Source organism: Agelaius phoeniceus, chromosome 3, assembly GCF_051311805.1.
Source record: "Agelaius phoeniceus isolate bAgePho1 chromosome 3, bAgePho1.hap1, whole genome shotgun sequence".
Lineage (NCBI taxonomy): Eukaryota > Metazoa > Chordata > Aves > Passeriformes > Icteridae > Agelaius > Agelaius phoeniceus.
Genome location: NC_135267.1, coordinates 68,654,782 through 68,673,367, shown reverse-complemented (window position 1 = coordinate 68,673,367; position 18,586 = coordinate 68,654,782). Strand labels below are relative to the sequence as shown.

At 37.1% G+C, this 18,586-nt stretch overlaps 1 protein-coding gene across 3 annotated transcripts in view; it reads right to left on the bottom strand.

Annotated features, from left to right (window-relative positions):
* The window catches only part of TAB2 (TGF-beta activated kinase 1 (MAP3K7) binding protein 2), a 60,760-nt gene that overhangs the window by 11,815 nt on the left and 30,359 nt on the right, over positions 1–18,586 (bottom strand). For 2 of the 3 annotated variants that reach the window (XM_054629275.2, XM_077175540.1), the window contains exons 2-3: positions 8,104–8,293; positions 1,342–2,854 (exon numbers count right to left, since the gene is read on the bottom strand). In XM_054629275.2, coding sequence (XP_054485250.1) covers positions 1,342–2,854; positions 8,104–8,205 — 1,615 coding nt within the window. In that variant the 5' untranslated portion in view covers positions 8,206–8,293. Of the gene's footprint in view, positions 1–1,341; positions 2,855–4,691; positions 4,982–8,103; positions 8,294–18,586 lie in introns of those variants that run through there. The other variant, XM_054629274.2, reaches the window with a different exon arrangement.

Below are 18,586 nucleotides of genomic sequence, written 5' to 3'. Positions count from 1 at the left end.
AAAGTACCCAACTTGCTTGGGAAGCAAGTTCATGCCCTAAAAGACTGTTTAAAGCCTAAGGACAAGATTTCAATTGCTAAATTTCTGGCATATGAAGTTTTCCAGGACTAAGACTAAAACAGATAGCTAAGTTTCCCTCCAAAGTAAGAAAAGGAAATATGATCTGGGGGGCAAGTTTTTTGCTTACCTACAGATGAATTTTCTGAAGTTCTTTATGCATTGAACATAAGAGAACGTAAGGATGATTAGCTTTTTGGTTTTGACACATAACCTTTAGAAACTCTTGAGTTAGGATTAACTATTCCTCACTAAAGATAGTTATATCCAGAAGGAGTGCACAAGCTGGAATAATTTTTTGATTTACTTCATTAACACAGTACTCCAGATCCAGATCTGCCTTCCAGTGTCCTGATCACTGTACTTACTTACACAAAATAAAATTGCTAAGTTCATCTGAAGAATGTTTACACTGGTCATGGAACAGGCCAGTTTTTTAAATTCAAAATTGTTTGCTAGGTCCAGAGAGGACCAGTGAGGTCAAAGACAAATTATTTTGACAACCTATTGTGAATACTGCTTAAAAATCCTAAGACTCATTCAATATTTTTATGTAAGAAGCTCACAGAAGGGTTAATAAACCATTGAGTTGGTAGTAAAAGCATGCAAACCCATGAAAACAGAAGAAAAAGATTAACAGGTTATCTCCCTTTATCACATATTCTAAGTTTTACCCCTCCGTTACTGCTGATCCCTTAAAACAGATTCCTTTGATTTGGTGTTCCTTTTCACATTTTAAAATGTAACAGAAGTAAGTATCAAGACTTTAAGCATTTTATTGTCAGGAACACAGTAGGAAACATGGAGACCAGGCCAACATTTTGTGCCATTAATTGCTTTTGAAGTCTGCTTTTTTTTCTTCTTAAAGAACACTCGCAAAAAAAAAAAAAAAAAATTATCCAATGTAAACAGTATCTCAACTGATTTAAAAATCTGACAATGGAATTGTAGCTTTAAATCACTAGGACAAGTTGAACAAACTAGATGTTTCTTTCAGAACAACATAAAAATGAAGATGGTATGACTCCACTTCATTAAACAGATAATATATCTACTTGAGACAAACAGAAGAATATCTCCAAGTATTCAGTCACATGTCTTTACCATAAAAAGAAATCTATTAATTGCTTATAAAATGCTTTTATTTATTTAGGAAACACAAATGCTAAAATTAAAGACACTGTATTAACATCATAAAGGTTACTAACTGTTTCCTGTTCTGCAATCTACACACTGAATTGACAACCTGGTCAAAATCTCTACAATTTATATTAAGAATATTACCTTGCGTGTAGGCAGCATCATCAGATCCCATACTCAATTTCCGTGCATCACTGATCCTATCCACATGTGCTAAAACAGGGTCAGTAAGATGCTGGATACCCTCTGGTTCAACATAGTGATCAGGAAGGTTTAGAAGGTTTGTAGGTTCAAAAGTTGGGGATACTACCCCTGGGGAAACTGCAGGGGGCTTATTTGGAGAAACTGTAATTTTAAAAGTATATTTTGTGTTAGGCTGCGTAACAACCACTCGAGGAGAAGTTGCAGTGGTGCTGTTGCCCACTGCTCGACTCTTGGGTGGATGGTGATGAATAAATGCAGGACCCATGCTTACTTGACCAGACATATTCCTAGCAGTAGTAGATACTCCAGGATTTGTGGATATGAAAAGCGTGGGCTGGTTCCGCACAAGTTGATCATCTCCTGTCGTGGCATTTGCTGAAATGTAGACCTTGGGCTGTCCACGTGTGATCACTTCATCAGTATTTGGAGGACTGGCCGATATGTAAACAGTGGGTTGACTTCTACTTAATGTCTGGCTGTTGAGGGAAGAGGGAACGGTGGAGGTGCGAGGGCCAGTTGAACGCAATTTAGAAGAACTGTTTCTTTGTGGCGGTTCAAGTTTGATTTCAATTTGATTTTTGCGAGGTCCTGTGGATATATTCTGAATGTTGTATTGGCTATGAGCAGAAGATTGTGAGCTACCAGATGAATGAATCATAGGTGCTTGTGGAGTAGTAGGAGAACTGATAGGCATGTACACATGAGAAGTCTGGTGGCCTTGCTGGTTTGGCTGTGTTGAGTGTTGCGATGAGGTATGTGGCGTAGTACTGGATGTAGGAATAGTAGTCCAGGGACCTGGCTGCGAAGGCTGGTAGACTTGCTGAGGGTGCATGGGATTAAACTGAGATGCCCAGCCTGGCTGCTGCTGTGTTTGCCGAGCAGTACCACTAGGAGCTGTGATGTAAGGCCTAATATAGATAGAATTTCCCTGGGGACTGTTAAGTACAGGAGGAGGTACACCATGTATGTGCAAAGATGTTGGGGTATTGCGACCAGGCTGAATGTTTGGGGCTAAAGTTACCATAATGGGGTTGAATCTGGGTGTTTGTTGAGACAAGTTAGATACTCCTTTGCTGCCTAGGTGAAATCCAAGATGCTGCCCTGGATTAGAAGCACTAACTGTATTAGTCATCCCAAAGACATGAAATCCTTGTGGAACCTGCGCAGGTGCTGTCTGTGGTTCCTGCTGAAACAGTTCATTGTTGGACTGACTGGTTTGAAGGTGTCCATCACTAACACTGTGAGCTAGAGTCCTACTTCCATTCATTCTACTTCCTTCTCTTCCATGGTGATAGACGTTCTGTGACTGCAAATCCAAATTAAGAGATGTCATGTGATTTCGTAGTCCAGGAATCCCAGAATCATCCGAAAAACTCAGGTCTCCTTCACCGTAGAGATATTTCGTGCTCTCTTGAGAGAGAACTGCACAACAGGCATCCAAATTGTTGTTATTCTAAAAAAGACAGATGAAAGTTTGACATTACTGATAAAATACTGTCACAGTTATGTATGAATACATCCAATCACAACTGAAAAATGAACAATACAACATCAGATAGGAAGCTTTAGGTGGCTGGTATAGCTGCTCTATACAAACAAGGGGCTCGCCTGTGAAGCTCACTGCTCTGGGAACAGTGACTGAGCCAGTGGCACCAAGGGCAAAGACTGCATTGCCTCTGAAGCAGTGACAGGGAGATCTTGCACCTTGGAAAGCTAGCTTTATACAGGGTGATACACCTTGGATGAATACTTTCCCTATTCCTTCTCAGTTTCAGAACCATCTTCAGCAGAGACCAAAGCTCTGGCTTTAGGGAGGAAAATGACAGCAGGAATGGATTTACAACATCTACATAGTATTGATTAATAACTTAAAAACAAAAATAAAAATACATGTTAATTTTAAATGTTTTCCCAAACACTTCAATACCAGTTATGCATTACCTCCTGCTGAAAACAAAGTGAATCTTATGAAAAGAAGAAACACGCAGACTCAAGAAACTGTACATGACTTCAGAAGAAATGCAAAATTTCAGTTTATACAAATACATCAATAACCATTCTTTTGTAAGATCAAAACTATTAACTGAAAACCCAGAGGACATTTGTATTTTCATTTTAAATCACTGCTTGCAAAGCTTTGAAATACTTATATTTGTACCTTTTAAACCCAGTAATAGGATGACTTAGAAAAGAAACCACAATGCAGCTAACTCATTTTTTAAGAACATTTCAGATGCAAACCGCTAATCTCTTGTCCTTTTCCATGCGTGTAATAATATTGTACTCTAATCTTCCCAATTGAGTTTCCTATATAAGGATTGCTAGAAAGAGTGAGCGTGCATCAGTGACCTAATTTTTTTATACTGTGCTCCATCTTTATCACTTTTCACACAGAAATTCCCACCCCTCAAGAAATAAAGGTTAATACTTTCTGCTGGAAGAGCACCTGTTCAGGTCCATGTTATTAACACTAAATAGGCGGCAAATCCATCCAGCACATAGAAACAGTTACTAGAAAAAGTGCATGTGACCAAGGAAAAAAATTGCATGTGCCAAGTAGCAACATTATCAGTTAGTTAAAAAGTAACACAACCAGATAAACTGATTCATGCTACATGCTTTCTATTTTGTCATTTTTGTTAAACTAGCAGACATTTCTCATTCTGCCACTGGATAAAGGCGACAGTGTTGTGCACACATAGCAAGACTGTCTCTACCTGACAGATTTACCAAAAAAAAAAAAAAGAAAAAAGGAAACAGAAGTGCGAGAGGGATAACAAGGCTAAACTTCACCCACAAAACCGAAACTATGTGTTCATACAGATCAGATACAGTTCTGAATTCTTCCAAATTAAAGGAAAAAAAATCCCAAATAAACCCTAGGCACAGAACTTTTTAAAATGACAGGATTCTCTAAAGGCTATCTATCAAGCCAGCTCTATATAAGGATTGCTGCAAAAAAGTATTCAGTGATATGAAAATGGATCAAATTGATGATACACATATTGGCTCTAGTTTGGAATAAGCACCAGAGGATGAAGTAATCAAAGGAAGTTAGTAGTGAAGAAAGGAAACACACGGACAGAACAGTGGTAAGATAAGAACAATAGCCTGGTATTTGTTGCAAAGGAGAAAAGGGAGCCAGAAAAGGGAAAAAGATAGGATGCCACAGAAAAACAAGCTAGAAAGATCTCAAAGGCAGATTTTGCATGAAGTGAATTAAAATTATTAACAGAAAGGCCAAAAATACCAAACCAAAAAGGAACAGGCCAAGCTTGCAAGGCCCTTACATTCAGCTTGAATGCATTTCTTTGGACAATTTTTTTTTCTTTTTTAAGACCGCATCCAATCAATTCCAAAATTTCAGTGACGTCAATGAGAAAATTGGAGAACTCAAAGGGGAAACGGGGGCACATGGAACCCCTGGAATCTTCTGGCTGGCAGAGGCAGAGTTTCAACCGCTTCTAGCTCTTTACAGATCAGAGAACCGGTTGATGGCAGAACTGAGCATATTCCAGCAAAACAATACCCCTCATCTTATCTCTGCCCATGTCCCATTTGAGTTTAAAATGTTGGCACCCTGAAAGAGAAAGAAAAAAAAAAGAAAGAATAAGAATGTTGGAGGGAAATGAGGAAGCAAGGAGAGGACGTAGACTTGAGGAGCAGGTACAGAATGCTCCGGACACAAAAAACAGAATAACAGGGAACAATGTCCACCGACTGTGGGCACCGCAGTGATTCCTTTAAGTGAGGAGAATGGGAGATCTGAATGCAGGAGGCTTGTTGGGAAGAACAGAGGGATACAAAATTTCTTAGGAATATTCAAGTGCTGTCAGCCTGAGACTTTTTACTACCTAGATTAAGCTGGTTTAGGTTTCCTCCTATTAGCTCTTTGGTGGTCCTCTGCTGTTAGCATGCTAGCATATTGTTTAGGTAATTCAAGGCTATTTACCTTGAGGTATTTGCATATTCTCTTTATCCCTAATTTTTTATTATAAACATATAATGCTATAAACCTTCCTTTAGAAACAAGCTGTGTTTGTTTACAAAGAATTCATGAAGGATGACTGAATTATCTGTGTATTTTTTCTGCACAATTCACAGTCATCCAAAGAAATTTTCCTTGTAATAAAAGCCTCATCAATAATATCATAAACTGCATAATTGCTTATATTCTTTCAGATTCTCACCTGGGGTATAACTCGTGGCTTAAAAAGAACTTCACCCTGACATGATGGCTGCACATAAGGTACTGCGGGGGCAAGGCACTTTGTATACCAAGTACTTGTCTTTGACCTGAACTACATTTACTGCCTTTATTGGAAATTCCTTACACTATGTTCAGCTACAAGGTGGCAGAACTCAGGATTCAGATATTGTTCCAGCAGCATTGAAACATGCGCATAAGTACTCTCAAATTCCGCTTTTCAATCTTTCCCATCAGTCCAAGTACAAAATTTGTTGGTTTGAAGAGGTCATGTTAGGCAGCTTTTACAACAACCCCAAACAAATCAAAACACAAACAAACAAACAAGACCCCAAGCCAGAGAGTAGCAAAGCTAGAAGGCGCATCACAGAAACCAGAGCTCATGAAATTTCAAAAAAACCACCAACATGACAGGATTTTCTTGGTGAGTCTTAGTTCACAAAAAAAGTAGCTTTCCAGTGTGACAAATTAGTTTAACAATACTGCACACACGAACATTAATTACATAAGACTGTTTTTGAAAGATTCTCTTATGAAAGCTGACTTAGAACACTTCCTCAAAATCTAAACCCTTCCCCATAAATCTGTCATACGGGATGTACAGTATCTTTTCTTCACAGTTATAAAGCTCTTTTTATTTAAAGAGATCCACTGTATTCAATGTTACAAAGACCACTGACTCTATTAAAGACAAGCATTAGTTTTTCAATTTATCAAGAACTACATTCAAAAGATGATTACTGATGCATTCACTCCATCAAGTCCACAGACCTTGCTGAACAAGCAGCTCTCATGTTCGAAGAACAAAACTGTACTTGTAGTATAAAGTCCTACAGAGCACTAACAAAAATAGCAGTGTACAATCCTGAGAACAAGTACAGGCAATTTATACTCTGGTTCAGTTTCCTTTTCAGCTAAATAATGAAAAAGAAAGAACTGGAGAAAGCTTGAAACTTCATGAGCCCCAAGCAGAGTTTGCCATCTTGCAAATCAAAACCAATTTTGTTGATGAAATGCACTTTTCACGACTTCTTACTCTAGAAAGACTGGAGAGTCATGATAAAGTCTTGGCAATGTGAATGTTAAATTGTCACAGACACTCTCCCCAGCAGTACGAACACTTTATTTGGATGTATATGCGTGTGAGTATATATATGTACATAAGTATAGAAAAATATGTATTTCATACATAAAAATACATATAAATAGCAAGACAAAAATTAGGATCTAAAGAATGTTGAATCATAACCACAGTTGTCCTAGCCATACTCCAAAGACAGTTAGCTTCTGGGAAGCTGTAGCATCATTTTTCCTATCAGTGTATGCTGATAATCAGTATGACTACTTGGATAATTCTCTTATTTACCAGAGTAAATCAAATGTTGAATATCTTAGAATGAAAAAGAAAATCAGCTATTATGGATGCTTTGAATCGATGGAAAATGCAAAGCAAACATGTCTAAGCAACATAGTTAAATAAGTCAAATCTACCAACATATGTTAACTCTAGGCATTTAGGTGTCCCTGTTGGGCTTTGGAGGGACATTAATTTATCTTCTGAAGTAGCTAACATGATACAGAACAAGAAGCTGATACAAAATATGGTATGTGCTCTGATAGTGGCAGCATTAAAAACAGACAGCTGCATGTAGAAGTTGAGAATATGCAGCTTTAGCACTAACTACAGCACTGGTCAAAAATGATTTTTTACTATCAAGCCCAACAAAAATCCAATAATTAATTACACAGACTCCAAAGGTACAGCAAAAAAATAAAGCCCATCTGGCAGCCAAAGCCCTGGGCAGATGCATACCAGTGCCTCATCCCTGCCTCTGGTCTAACACTGTGGAAGGGAGCCTACAAGCACCTCATCCTGCCTGAGAGAGCCTGACTTGGAACACCTGGCTGTGCCCACGTCACACTCCAAGCTTCCTGCTGGAGAGGGTACCTAAGGCCACCAGTGCTGGCTCTGCAGGCCAGGGGAGGTGGGAATGAAAAGCATTGGCACCAATCTGCATGCAGGCAAGGGCCCACCTCTAAGACTGATGAAGACCAGGTAGCAAAGTTTCTTCTGGACCTGCTTTAACACTCAAATAAAAATGAAAATAAAATTTCAAAATGCTGCTCGTTGTAGCATTGCTTAAATTGTCCCTGCTGGACTCAAGTTGGCTTTGCATCCCTCCTTTTGCCACAGTTAGTTTTGGCTGTTGAGATGGCCAAAAGTCATGAGCACGCTGATTGGCGAGACAGTAGTCTCCATGCATACACCGAATATTGATTTACACCTGATTTACTTTGGACCACCCCTGATTAGTCACGGAAAAAGAGAGGCCAATTTAACATGTTGCTTGCTGTGCAATATAAAGAAACTGGCTGAGTATATTTGCCTCATTTATAGAGAAAAAGAAAAACATCAGCTTTCAAAGGAGACGCCCATACAGAAAGCTTAAATTAGCCATGTTGCTTACTCGTACAGCCATGAACAGAGCACTGACCTGTAACATGCATCTGGATACAACACCTTCAGGTACCTCAGGAAACTTCTGTCGCAGGTCATGTAAAACCTGAATATCAATTTGCTGGCTTCCTTGGGCCATTCGTATCTTGCCTGGTCAGGATTGTTTTTCAACAGGCAGTTTTAGGCCTTAGTAAAGGGAGTACTCATCTCTTCTGTCCAAGCATTTTCTGGAAGAGAAAGGAAAGCCTTGAGACACCAAAAGCAGGCACTTCTGATGTAACAAAAGAACACCCCACAAACTGAAACATACATACAAAATCCCTTTTCAATTATGCAGCCAAAGTCTGTACTTTATTTCCATGTTTTCCCGTGTGACATTTCTAAGTAATTGTCCTTCACACACTCATAACCTTGAAAATTGCCCATTTATAGACACATCTGACAGTCAGTTTCCTTCTATCTTTGGTTTTATATTGATATTATAAAATACATTAAGAATAAAAAAAGACTTGATTTACCAAAGTATTAAAATTATTTGGTTTAAGAATAGTATTTTTAGTTATTTTAAACACAACTGAACACAAAGTAGTCCACATCAAATATTGGAAAATAGTATTTGCTTGACTTTTGAATGTACCTGCATTTTTACCTTTGCCATCATTGTTTTTCTTTACTGTCAGGATATTGTGGATAGAAGTTCAATGTCTCTAAGCTTCAGAATTTACTAGCAATTGTCTACTTGGTTTTCACCCAACATACTTCAGAATATTCTGAAATTATTACTAGAAGGAAATAACACTGCAGGCTTCTTCAGCTAATTCTGTTCCTGCTTTGAAGGAAATTATGAAAGCTATGGATAAGACAATTTCACAATCACCAATCAACACATTCATACAAATGATCTGTCCAGACCATATGATACCTACAGGTGTTTACCAAGAAGAATTTCTACCAATAAATCTTCCAAGAATGCACCTGTGTGTTAAGCAATGGAATGGGATCTTCTTCATATAAAATAGCATTATAAACAAATATGACCCTATGGTTCATAGAAACCCTGGCATAGTCAACTCCAATGAACATTTGCCTCTTAAATTAGTAAATCTTACTCAAGCATCTCCATGAATTTTATTCACTTTCTCTGTGGCAGCAGTAGAGCAATTTAAAAAGTTACTTAGTCTATATCTCACTAGAAGTACATGTGTGTTACTTCAAGAGTTTACAGTGCTAGACTAATTTAAGCAGTGACAAGAATACTGATCTTGCACCTTCTTAAAAGAAATAAGGAAAACACTCTTCAAATGAAACAGCTAAACAATTATATTGTTTATCAAAAACTGTATTGCAATACTTCTCTAATTAAACTTCAAACCAAACAAGACCACAGCAGATCCACAAAACCAGAAGATTCTATTAACAAGAAAACTAGTTTACCCTAGTTCACTATCAAATGCAATTTTCCCACCCCTCTTCTACTGAGCAGTTCATTAAACTTCCTGCTAAATTTTTAATTCCTCTCAATCCTCCTAAGATAGCTTAATTTTTTTCCCATTTCTCTAGCCTAGAATAGCAAATTCTATGATCTCCATCTCAAGTTCCCTGGACAGTACAAAAAATTTTGTATTTACTCTTTATTTAAATTGTACCAGCAAAAAAGCACCTTCGCAGCTGCCACAGCAAAAACTCTGTTGAAAGAGATTCATCCATGTAGTCTTTTCAAAAACCACAGAGAACAAATAAAAAAACCCAGTACTTAAAACAAATGCTCCACACTGTCACCCCAGTGCTTCATTTCAATAAAGTATTTTGTGTTCTAACTCATTTTTCAATGTCTGAAGTCTTAATAAAACACATAATGACCACAGTTCCCATTTAATACTCCAAAGCAGCAAAGTATTGTAACAATTACCTTAAATTTCAAAAGTGCTACAGAAAAACTTGTCTGCATCTTCATGAGGCGTAACATGATTTATGGGTCATCATTCAATGTTTGCAAAGTTCAATTATTTGTTGGTAGCATGCAGAACTTGGGAGATAGCTTATTTTTATTTTTTCTACAGTACTTTTAAGTTTTGGTGGCTTAGCACCAAGCAGATGCCTGCAAGCAATATCACTTTACTAAATTTGCTGATAAATTTTTGCATGTGTACATCAAATGTCTCAACATAGCAAAATATTTTTACTGTAATATCGGAGGAAGTGAAGCAAAGAGGCTCTGTCCCCACTATTTTAACTCAGAGAAATATACTCCAACACAAAAAGAAAGAAGTTTTTTTCACCCTAGTTTCAATTACAATAGGCAACTGATATGGCTTCACTGACAATTTAACATATGGAAAATGTATCATATGAATATGAAGGTCTCATTCCAATCATCACTTCAAGAAGAAGAACCCACTGAAGACCTCAAAGATATCAAGAGATTATTAATAAACTCAAATTAACCTTAAGAAAGGCTGAAGTGACAGGTCATGAGGTCTTTTGAGGCCTCTCTAGTAAAGACAGTGTAAAGTTTTTTTCCCAGTTCTTGATGTTGCAAGAAGCTACAAAAAGGACTCAGGATGCATCTCCAGGGGCAAAATTAAAGGAACTGAAGGTTACTTTGACAGATGGAAGCTTAAGGGACAGACACACCACACTGCTGTCAGCCATGGAACTCAGGATCATCCAGAATATTGTTAGAAAGTTACATATGCAAGTGGAAAATAAAGGCATGAATGCAGGAATGAACAGCCAAGACTGCCAGTAATTAAGACTTCAGAAGAAAAGGGTATCAACAGGAGGCAAAGGAAACTGCTGGCAGCATTTTTGCTTCATTCAGAGACTCTGGCATAAAAATCAAGGCAATACAGCGTTACAGAAATAATCAGAATAATCTATTCAAGAAATTAATTATTGGAAGAAGGAAAATTCAACACTGGTGACTCAGAGAAATAGTTCTTCCTAAAATCATTAATATCAAAAGTTTAATTACAAAAGAACACTTCTAAATACTGGTGTGCAGTACAATATAAAGTTATTCTTGTAGTAATGCCATTTACTAATAGGTTTACATACTGCTTCTAGCTATAAAAAACCCCTCAAAACAACCCCTTCAATGTGACTTTATAATGTTGAAGAGAGACAGAGATCCCAGTGCTCATTTATGCCAGAAATCCTAAGTAACCGGAAGAATTAATTAGCTGTGTTCTTTTTCAAAGAGTATTGGCATGATCCCCAGACAACTTAAAAGGCCTGGCAATTGTATCATGATGGAGCTCCTGTTGAAGCTTTATTCTGTGAAAACTATTGAAACCAAAGTAAACAATGTGTCATCTCCCAAAGACTACTCAGAACCATGAGTATGAGACAAAATACACTGCCTCCCTTGTTTATGAATATATTCAAAGACAACTTAATGTGAAATATAACTCAGATGCCAAATACTAGGCTCTTAGAGTACTGAACCAGTGCTAGTTAAATACATAATTTTTCAAGTCTCCTTTCTTCTGACAGAGCACATGTTTAACATACCACAGACAATTCTTCAATACAAACCTTAATTTAGTATATCACATTGACTTTCCAGAAAATACTTATAAAGCAAGTGTTCTTCAGAGTAGATTCTGCCAACATGGATTTTATTAAATAATTAAACATCACAAAATGTAAACAGACTAGAATGTTATCTGCACTTCTTGCTCATTACAAATTTCTTCCTACTGCAACTTCACAAGCAGTCCATGCCACAAAAATATCAAAGATAATTGTGCAGATTTTAACATAACTGCTGTATTTAATAGTTCCAGTTGGAGTTACGATGCACTCATTATGACTGAAGTCCCATTTATGGTCAGCTACCATTCAGGAAACAGCCTTTGTGTGTTGAAGAGAACAGCTTTTGGAAATACGCAGAAATGCCACAGCAACCAGCATGCCCTTCACCTTCTCAAAACTCAAATCAATGCAGCCTTTATACCTCCCTTGTTAGTTCAGCTACATCTAGTAAGTAAATTGCTCATGTTTTTTTGTGGTTTTAATCTGATCACATCTGATCTGTGTGTTACTCACTTGGTTAAAATGCTGTAAAGTAATCTATCTAAAAGCTTACTTTAGAAATCAGGCTGTAAATATTTCTTAAGAAAGTGAATGCAGAAACAAGAGAACATTTTCTTGTAGCATTTATGGTGTAGGATACAGACAATATGCATAAAAGACTGCTGTAATCACAGGAAATCAGATGCAGCAAGTTGCAATGCAAGCCTGGTAGAGGTTGCTAAACCAACAGCAGAAACACACAAGCAATTAAAAGGGTGATGAAAAAAACCCCAAAACCCAACAAAAACCCCGAAATAAACCACCTAATCCCTCTATACTTATCTCAGGCTCCTTCATCAGGACTAAGACACACAGCCCGTGTATCTGTGCATTGGGTAATTCCAAAAAGTAAAATGATCTTCACCCCTCCTCAGTCCATGCTTTCTTGAGCCATACCTTCTACCTTCCCCCATATATTTAGCTACATTTTTTCTGTTATCTTAGCCAAACACCTATCCAGGCACTAAGCCAACAAATATTATGAAACTTCTATGGGCCCCTTTTTCAGCCTGATGTTTCTCTCCAATAATTCAACTGAAGACTAACCTTAGTTCACTTTCCATTGAGGGATTCTTTACACTGGATTTCTTGAACAACAAAGTATAGCTGATATTAATATTGCTAGCATTTCTTTCAGCTTTCTTTAAACAATATAATTTCCTCTCCAGTCTACAAGACTGGCAATCACATTATAAATATATGAATCTCTAGCCACAGAAGACCCCTTCTAAGCAGGATCTCCATTCCTTTGACTGTAACAAGCATTGCAAGCTTATTGCCAGTTTGTACTTACTTCTGTGTTAACACTCCCCTTAAAATTAGAAGTATGTTTCTGTATCCCTATTGCTTAGGAAAAAAAAAAAATCATCAGACAATAAATGCCATATTGTTCTATTGCAACCTCTCTCTCCAACATCTTACACTCCCATTTCCACACCTATTCTTCCTTTTCTTCCCTATTTATAATGGAACATTCTTGTTAAACACGAGACTAGTAACTTTCACTGTATGTGTGCCTAGCAAATGGAAGGGGGGAGAAATTAAAGAGTTACCACTGCATGTAAGGCCAACTTTCCTTACAGAAATTGGTTCCAAGCTACAGGCAGGACAGCACACTTTTAACTCTGTCAATGACACCTTGCAGGCAGGAAAAAAGAAAAACCCAAGAAAAACAAAACCAAAATTGTCTGGTTCTCTGAGAAACTACAATACAAAAAATTAGAAATTAAACAGCAAGGAACAATTAAATTCTTTGCTCCTCATTTAGCCCTAATAGACTTTTTCTGAAAGCCTACATTAAGCCAAATATCAGGCAGCCTGAACACAAACTTGTTTTCTTAAAATTAAAATTTAGAGTAATTTTGTAAGGGCAAAAATATAGAAACAAGAACATTCTACCCCAGAGTCCCATATTCTTTCTGCAAAAGAGATTAAGAAGTGACAGGACAAAATCTAAAAGCTTACACTAACATCACTAACACTTTAAATGCATGTTTAAAAAAAAAAGTGTGAGAACTGCATGATGGAAACAGGTTTATTAAATATTCCTAGTATAATTTAATTGTTCTAATATATTATTCAGCTTTTCCATGGCCAATTTGAACCATTTCAACAGTTTTTCACCAGTATCTCTGCTTAAAGAATAGTATTATCAAATCCAGATGTTGTACTTCACTCATTGCCATCCATCTCTTAAATAAATAAAGAATGAATAAATTTAGCCCATCACAGTTTCCCATCTCATCCTCAACTTACTAAACAGTGAAACTTCCTTGTAACTGTTTGCCACATTTGTACTCTACACTGTTCTGAATCCAAACAAGAACACAAAGGACATAAACCCGATTTCATTGCATGACCTTAAAATTGAAAAAAAACCCCAGAATTGCAAATAAGCATCACTAAGAGTTTTCCCCAAGCACATTACTGAATTAGATCAAACCAAAAGACTTCTATCAAATAATTAATGATGAGCAAGGTCAGAGGAAAATGACAAACTCTGGAACAGTTCAAAGAAGTAATCTGTTCTTATGGAAAATTTATTTTAAATGACCATACCAGGAAGCAATTTCTACCTGGAAGCAATTCCTACCTTGAAGCACAACTTTTTTTTCTTCCTCCAAATTCATTACAAAGAGTAATTTCCAGAAATAAATTTTATTTAACACATTTCATAATGTCTTTTAAACTCCTGGCCGGAATAACAATGTACTTTAATGGGTCCCACAGCAAAAGTGCACACATGAAACATTTAAAGAGGTTTAATCTGTCCGGTATTCCTTGGAAACTATGAGCACTTACACAATTTCTTTTTCAAGGGAAATTAGTTGGGTTGGACATTTTTATTGTTGAGCAAATAAAAAAAAAAAGGGTTTGGTTTTGTTTGACTGTGAATTTTTAATTCTTGCTAGTTCAGTAAAGCTAATGCACACATTAAGGGATCCTACTAATGGATTTTACCTAAGTTTGGTTTGGATTTTTTTTCCCTTTTCCTTAAGAGAATTAATTAAAAACCAAGCCACCTTCCTTTACTGCAGGTCATTCTGTCAATTCTATCAAAGCATAGCTGACCTTTTCACAGCTCAGCAATACGCTGGCTAATCTCATACATAAGAAGCACATTAAAAATTAAGTTTCTCAGATCACAGTAAAATTTCCTCAGGAATATGGTTTTGTTAGAGAAAAACCTATCACAACAGTTGAGCTTGCCTTAAGCCACCATTAGGAGTTGGCAGCTTGAAATTTGACCTGTATTCTTTGCACAGTATGTTACCAACAGAAATTCAGATCTGAAAGCTTTGACATTTGTAAAAAGGGTTTAATTCATTTTTACTGGAGGTGAACTAAAGGTGAGGAAAGCAAAATACCTCTAAGATAGCTGAGAAGGTATTTTCAATTCTTCCTACACTTATTCACCAAGGCACACCCAACCATTTAAGAGCAACACTTCTCATGTGCTCTCCTGTCCACACAGTTCTCACAAGACCCCTAAAAGCTCTACAACACTACCCATTAAGTTATACTGGAAATATACATGAAGATAACAAAATCAGAATTACATTACAAATTCTGAATTACATGTGTATCTTAAATAAAGTACTTGATGAAAATCAGAATTAAAGTCCAAAAATGTTATAAATCTATCCTTATGAACCATTTCCTTCACCTTAGAAGCAATCGTATGTTTTGTATGTGTCTTGTAAAACCCGTTTCATGGCAACTGTAGGATGTCATATGGAAATAAAATACACAAAACTAAAATTGCATTGCATAATCTAGTCAGGGTATTTTAAAAAATTATATTAATGAACTCCACAGTAACTCTAAATTCTGCCTGCATTAGGATTCCAGTCCTAATATTCTTCATGTCAGTTTTACCTAGATAATCAAAACTCTCTAAGGAGATTTATTCCCTTTTTTATTATGCAGATGTGTACATTTGCTTCCATTTGTCAGTTTCCCAATGAATGAAGAACCCATTGTTAATTCACAGGAAGGTCAAGTAGCAAGTATTAATCGTCACATCCCCACCTGTGATTGTATCAGGTTTCTTCCACAGATTGACAATATGAGAAAGCTGTCAAGTATTTTATTTTCCTTCTGCATACTTAATTTCTATGTTGCTGCAGTTTAAAGCTTTCATAAAAATTAATCCTCTATGAACTCTCTGGAGTCAAAAGCAGGTGTAGCTATTTTGAAGAGTATGCACTATTTCCAGTGCAACTGTTCTAAGAGTTGAAGGAAAAGAAAAGAACTTATGACAATAAAAATGCCAATGAGAGAAAGAGGTAGGAAAAACTCTTTAAGAGGCAGCCCTCATTAAAAAATCTTGGAAAAGTAACTGAAAACAGTGACAGCCTACAAAGAAACATGATAAAACATTTTTTTTCTTTAATTCACTTGACTATATCTCCTTTAAAATCTGCTTTTGATTCATGACCGACAAAAAGATACACGGGGGGGCTTTCTAAAATGAAGCAATGATTTTGAACAAGCAGTTGAAACCTAACTAGATGCTATAACCTCTCACAGATTCTCTGATCACAAAGTGCACTAATGTAAGAACATAAATATCCTGCCAAGTCAAAAAAGGGTCATTTTAGCTCAGTGTTGTTTGCAAGAGTGGCAACAAAAAGCAATATTCAGGAAGAACATGTAAGCCTAAGCCTTTTTTGAGCACATTCCTCTCATTCTCTCTGTATGTGCATGTACAACTGTGTGACTGAGGAAACTTGAGAGCAGTGTCCTGCCTATTCTCTCTACAGAGCTGTTGATGATGTATTAATCAAATTCCTTTTCTTAACCTACTGAAATTATCTCCTTCTCCATTACATTGTGGCAAAGAATTCCAGAAGTTTACTACTCTGCACATTTTGGAATAACAATTCAAAATCAACTAAAAGATCTTCCTTAGACTTTTTTCAAACCTCTTGTCCTACAGGTCCTGAGCGAGTGGTACACAGTTCCAAGCTGCAGGATTTTGCAACAGTTCTGCACTCACCACCTGCATTAATTTTCAAGCTTCACTCATAAATCCTCCTACAATCTTCACCTCTCCAAACTGGTAAGTCTAAGTCATCTAAATGCCTCCTTGAAAGGCAAGAGCTGTTGCCATGATTAAAAATAAAACAACATCCTCTCAGTACCTTCTCTAACACCAACATATGCTCCCTGAAATACAGGGACTGTAGCCCTTGGTTCTCAGGGGGAGGGCTTACCAGGGCTCCACACAGGAATGACACCATTTCTCATGTCCTCAGTATCTTTCTGATGATGCCCAATATCTCTGCTGGCTTTTCCATCTGCTCCTGAACATTGTACCAAAAGTTTTACATAACTCCTCACAAATCCAAGACTGCTCTTAGAAAAAATGAGTTATGAATGTAGTACCTATACTAGTTCAGATCAAAATCTTCCTTGAACAAACTGCCCCCCAAAAGCTGTAGATGTTCAGGGAACTCACCAGTAACCCACTGCCAACAGTAGCAATAAAATGTATATGAATGACAAGTTGAGTAGCTTCAGGAACCTCTACAATAGCTGACTCCGGGCCAAAGGGGACTACCCTGCAGCCTAAGGACACAGCAGCCCATCTCAAAACCCCTTGGTTCCAAACACCCTTTCAATAGTATGAAACCACATTCCAACTGACCTGGATCTGCAGAGCTTGCAGACTTCTGGCTCCACCACTGGAAAGGAGTCCAGCATGACTGGCTGCTTCAGAGCTGCCAATCTGAACTCTAGAATCATCAGTCCCATGATAGCTTCACTGAACCCAAGGAAGATTCAGCTTACACTTGCTAAGCTCATATTTAAAAATCTTCACATAAATGAAATAGACATCTCATGAAACTAGAATCATGACTCCTAGCAACCTACATATTTAGCAGTAGTTTCTGATAGTGATTTCCCAATTTAAAACTAAAACAAGACAGCACACACACCAGATAACAAACCTTTCAGTAAGAGAGGTACAATTACTACTGAAGAGCCATCATGGGACATCAGTGTATAGAAGTGGGCACATAGACAGGACAGGATGCTTTTTATTCTTTGAAGATCATATGACCAGGAATATCTCTGGTTTTCCCAATGTAAAGCTCTATTCAAAATCATACATTAACAATTTATTTTTTTGGACACAGAAATATGACTTAGAGAAATAAATTTAGATAGAAACAACTTGAAATTGCATTTAACCAAGCACAAAGAGACTCAAATCTGCATTGAAATACATAAGTACAAAAGCACTGGTGGTTTTCATACTAAAATTCCACATACCTTAGCTTTCATTTTAAAGAGAACAGCAAGAAGTGCCATTGCTTCAATTCAGAGCCAAGTAAGAGTGCAGTTAACACTACACCCTTTTCTGTGACGCAGAAGACTGAGAGAAACACTGCAAACCTAGCTGGTCTGAAACTGCAACAACTCTCAGATTTATTAATGAAAAAAAAAATCTTCAATTTCATTAGTATATTGCCAATTCAATGATGAGAGAATCCAAAAGGCTAAAGAAATGCAGTTACATGCATGATTTATAATGATTTTGTTCTAATTTATAGTGACCTTTATAGAGACCTACAGTTGTTGCATGTAAAATTATCCTGTTTGTCACGTTTGCACAACACTGCAAACTCTGAGAGTGAACTTTGTGTCCTTTTAGTATGTTCCCAATGACAATATTACCATATTTCATTAAAATTCACATGAGAACATAAACATGTTGTGCCACGTTTTAGCAGCTTGCCAGGTAGTTCAACTTCTGATATGTATTTTGGGTTATTCAGTTCACAGCAGGAAGCACTGGAAAGCCTCTATACCCAGGCAAATAGCTGAACTTCAGCAGTTCAATGCAGACGCCAACAACAGCACTACAAATCTCAGAGCTTGCATTATGTAACCCAATCTTCCAGTGGTTTTGCTGATGACTAGATTGGTATTTG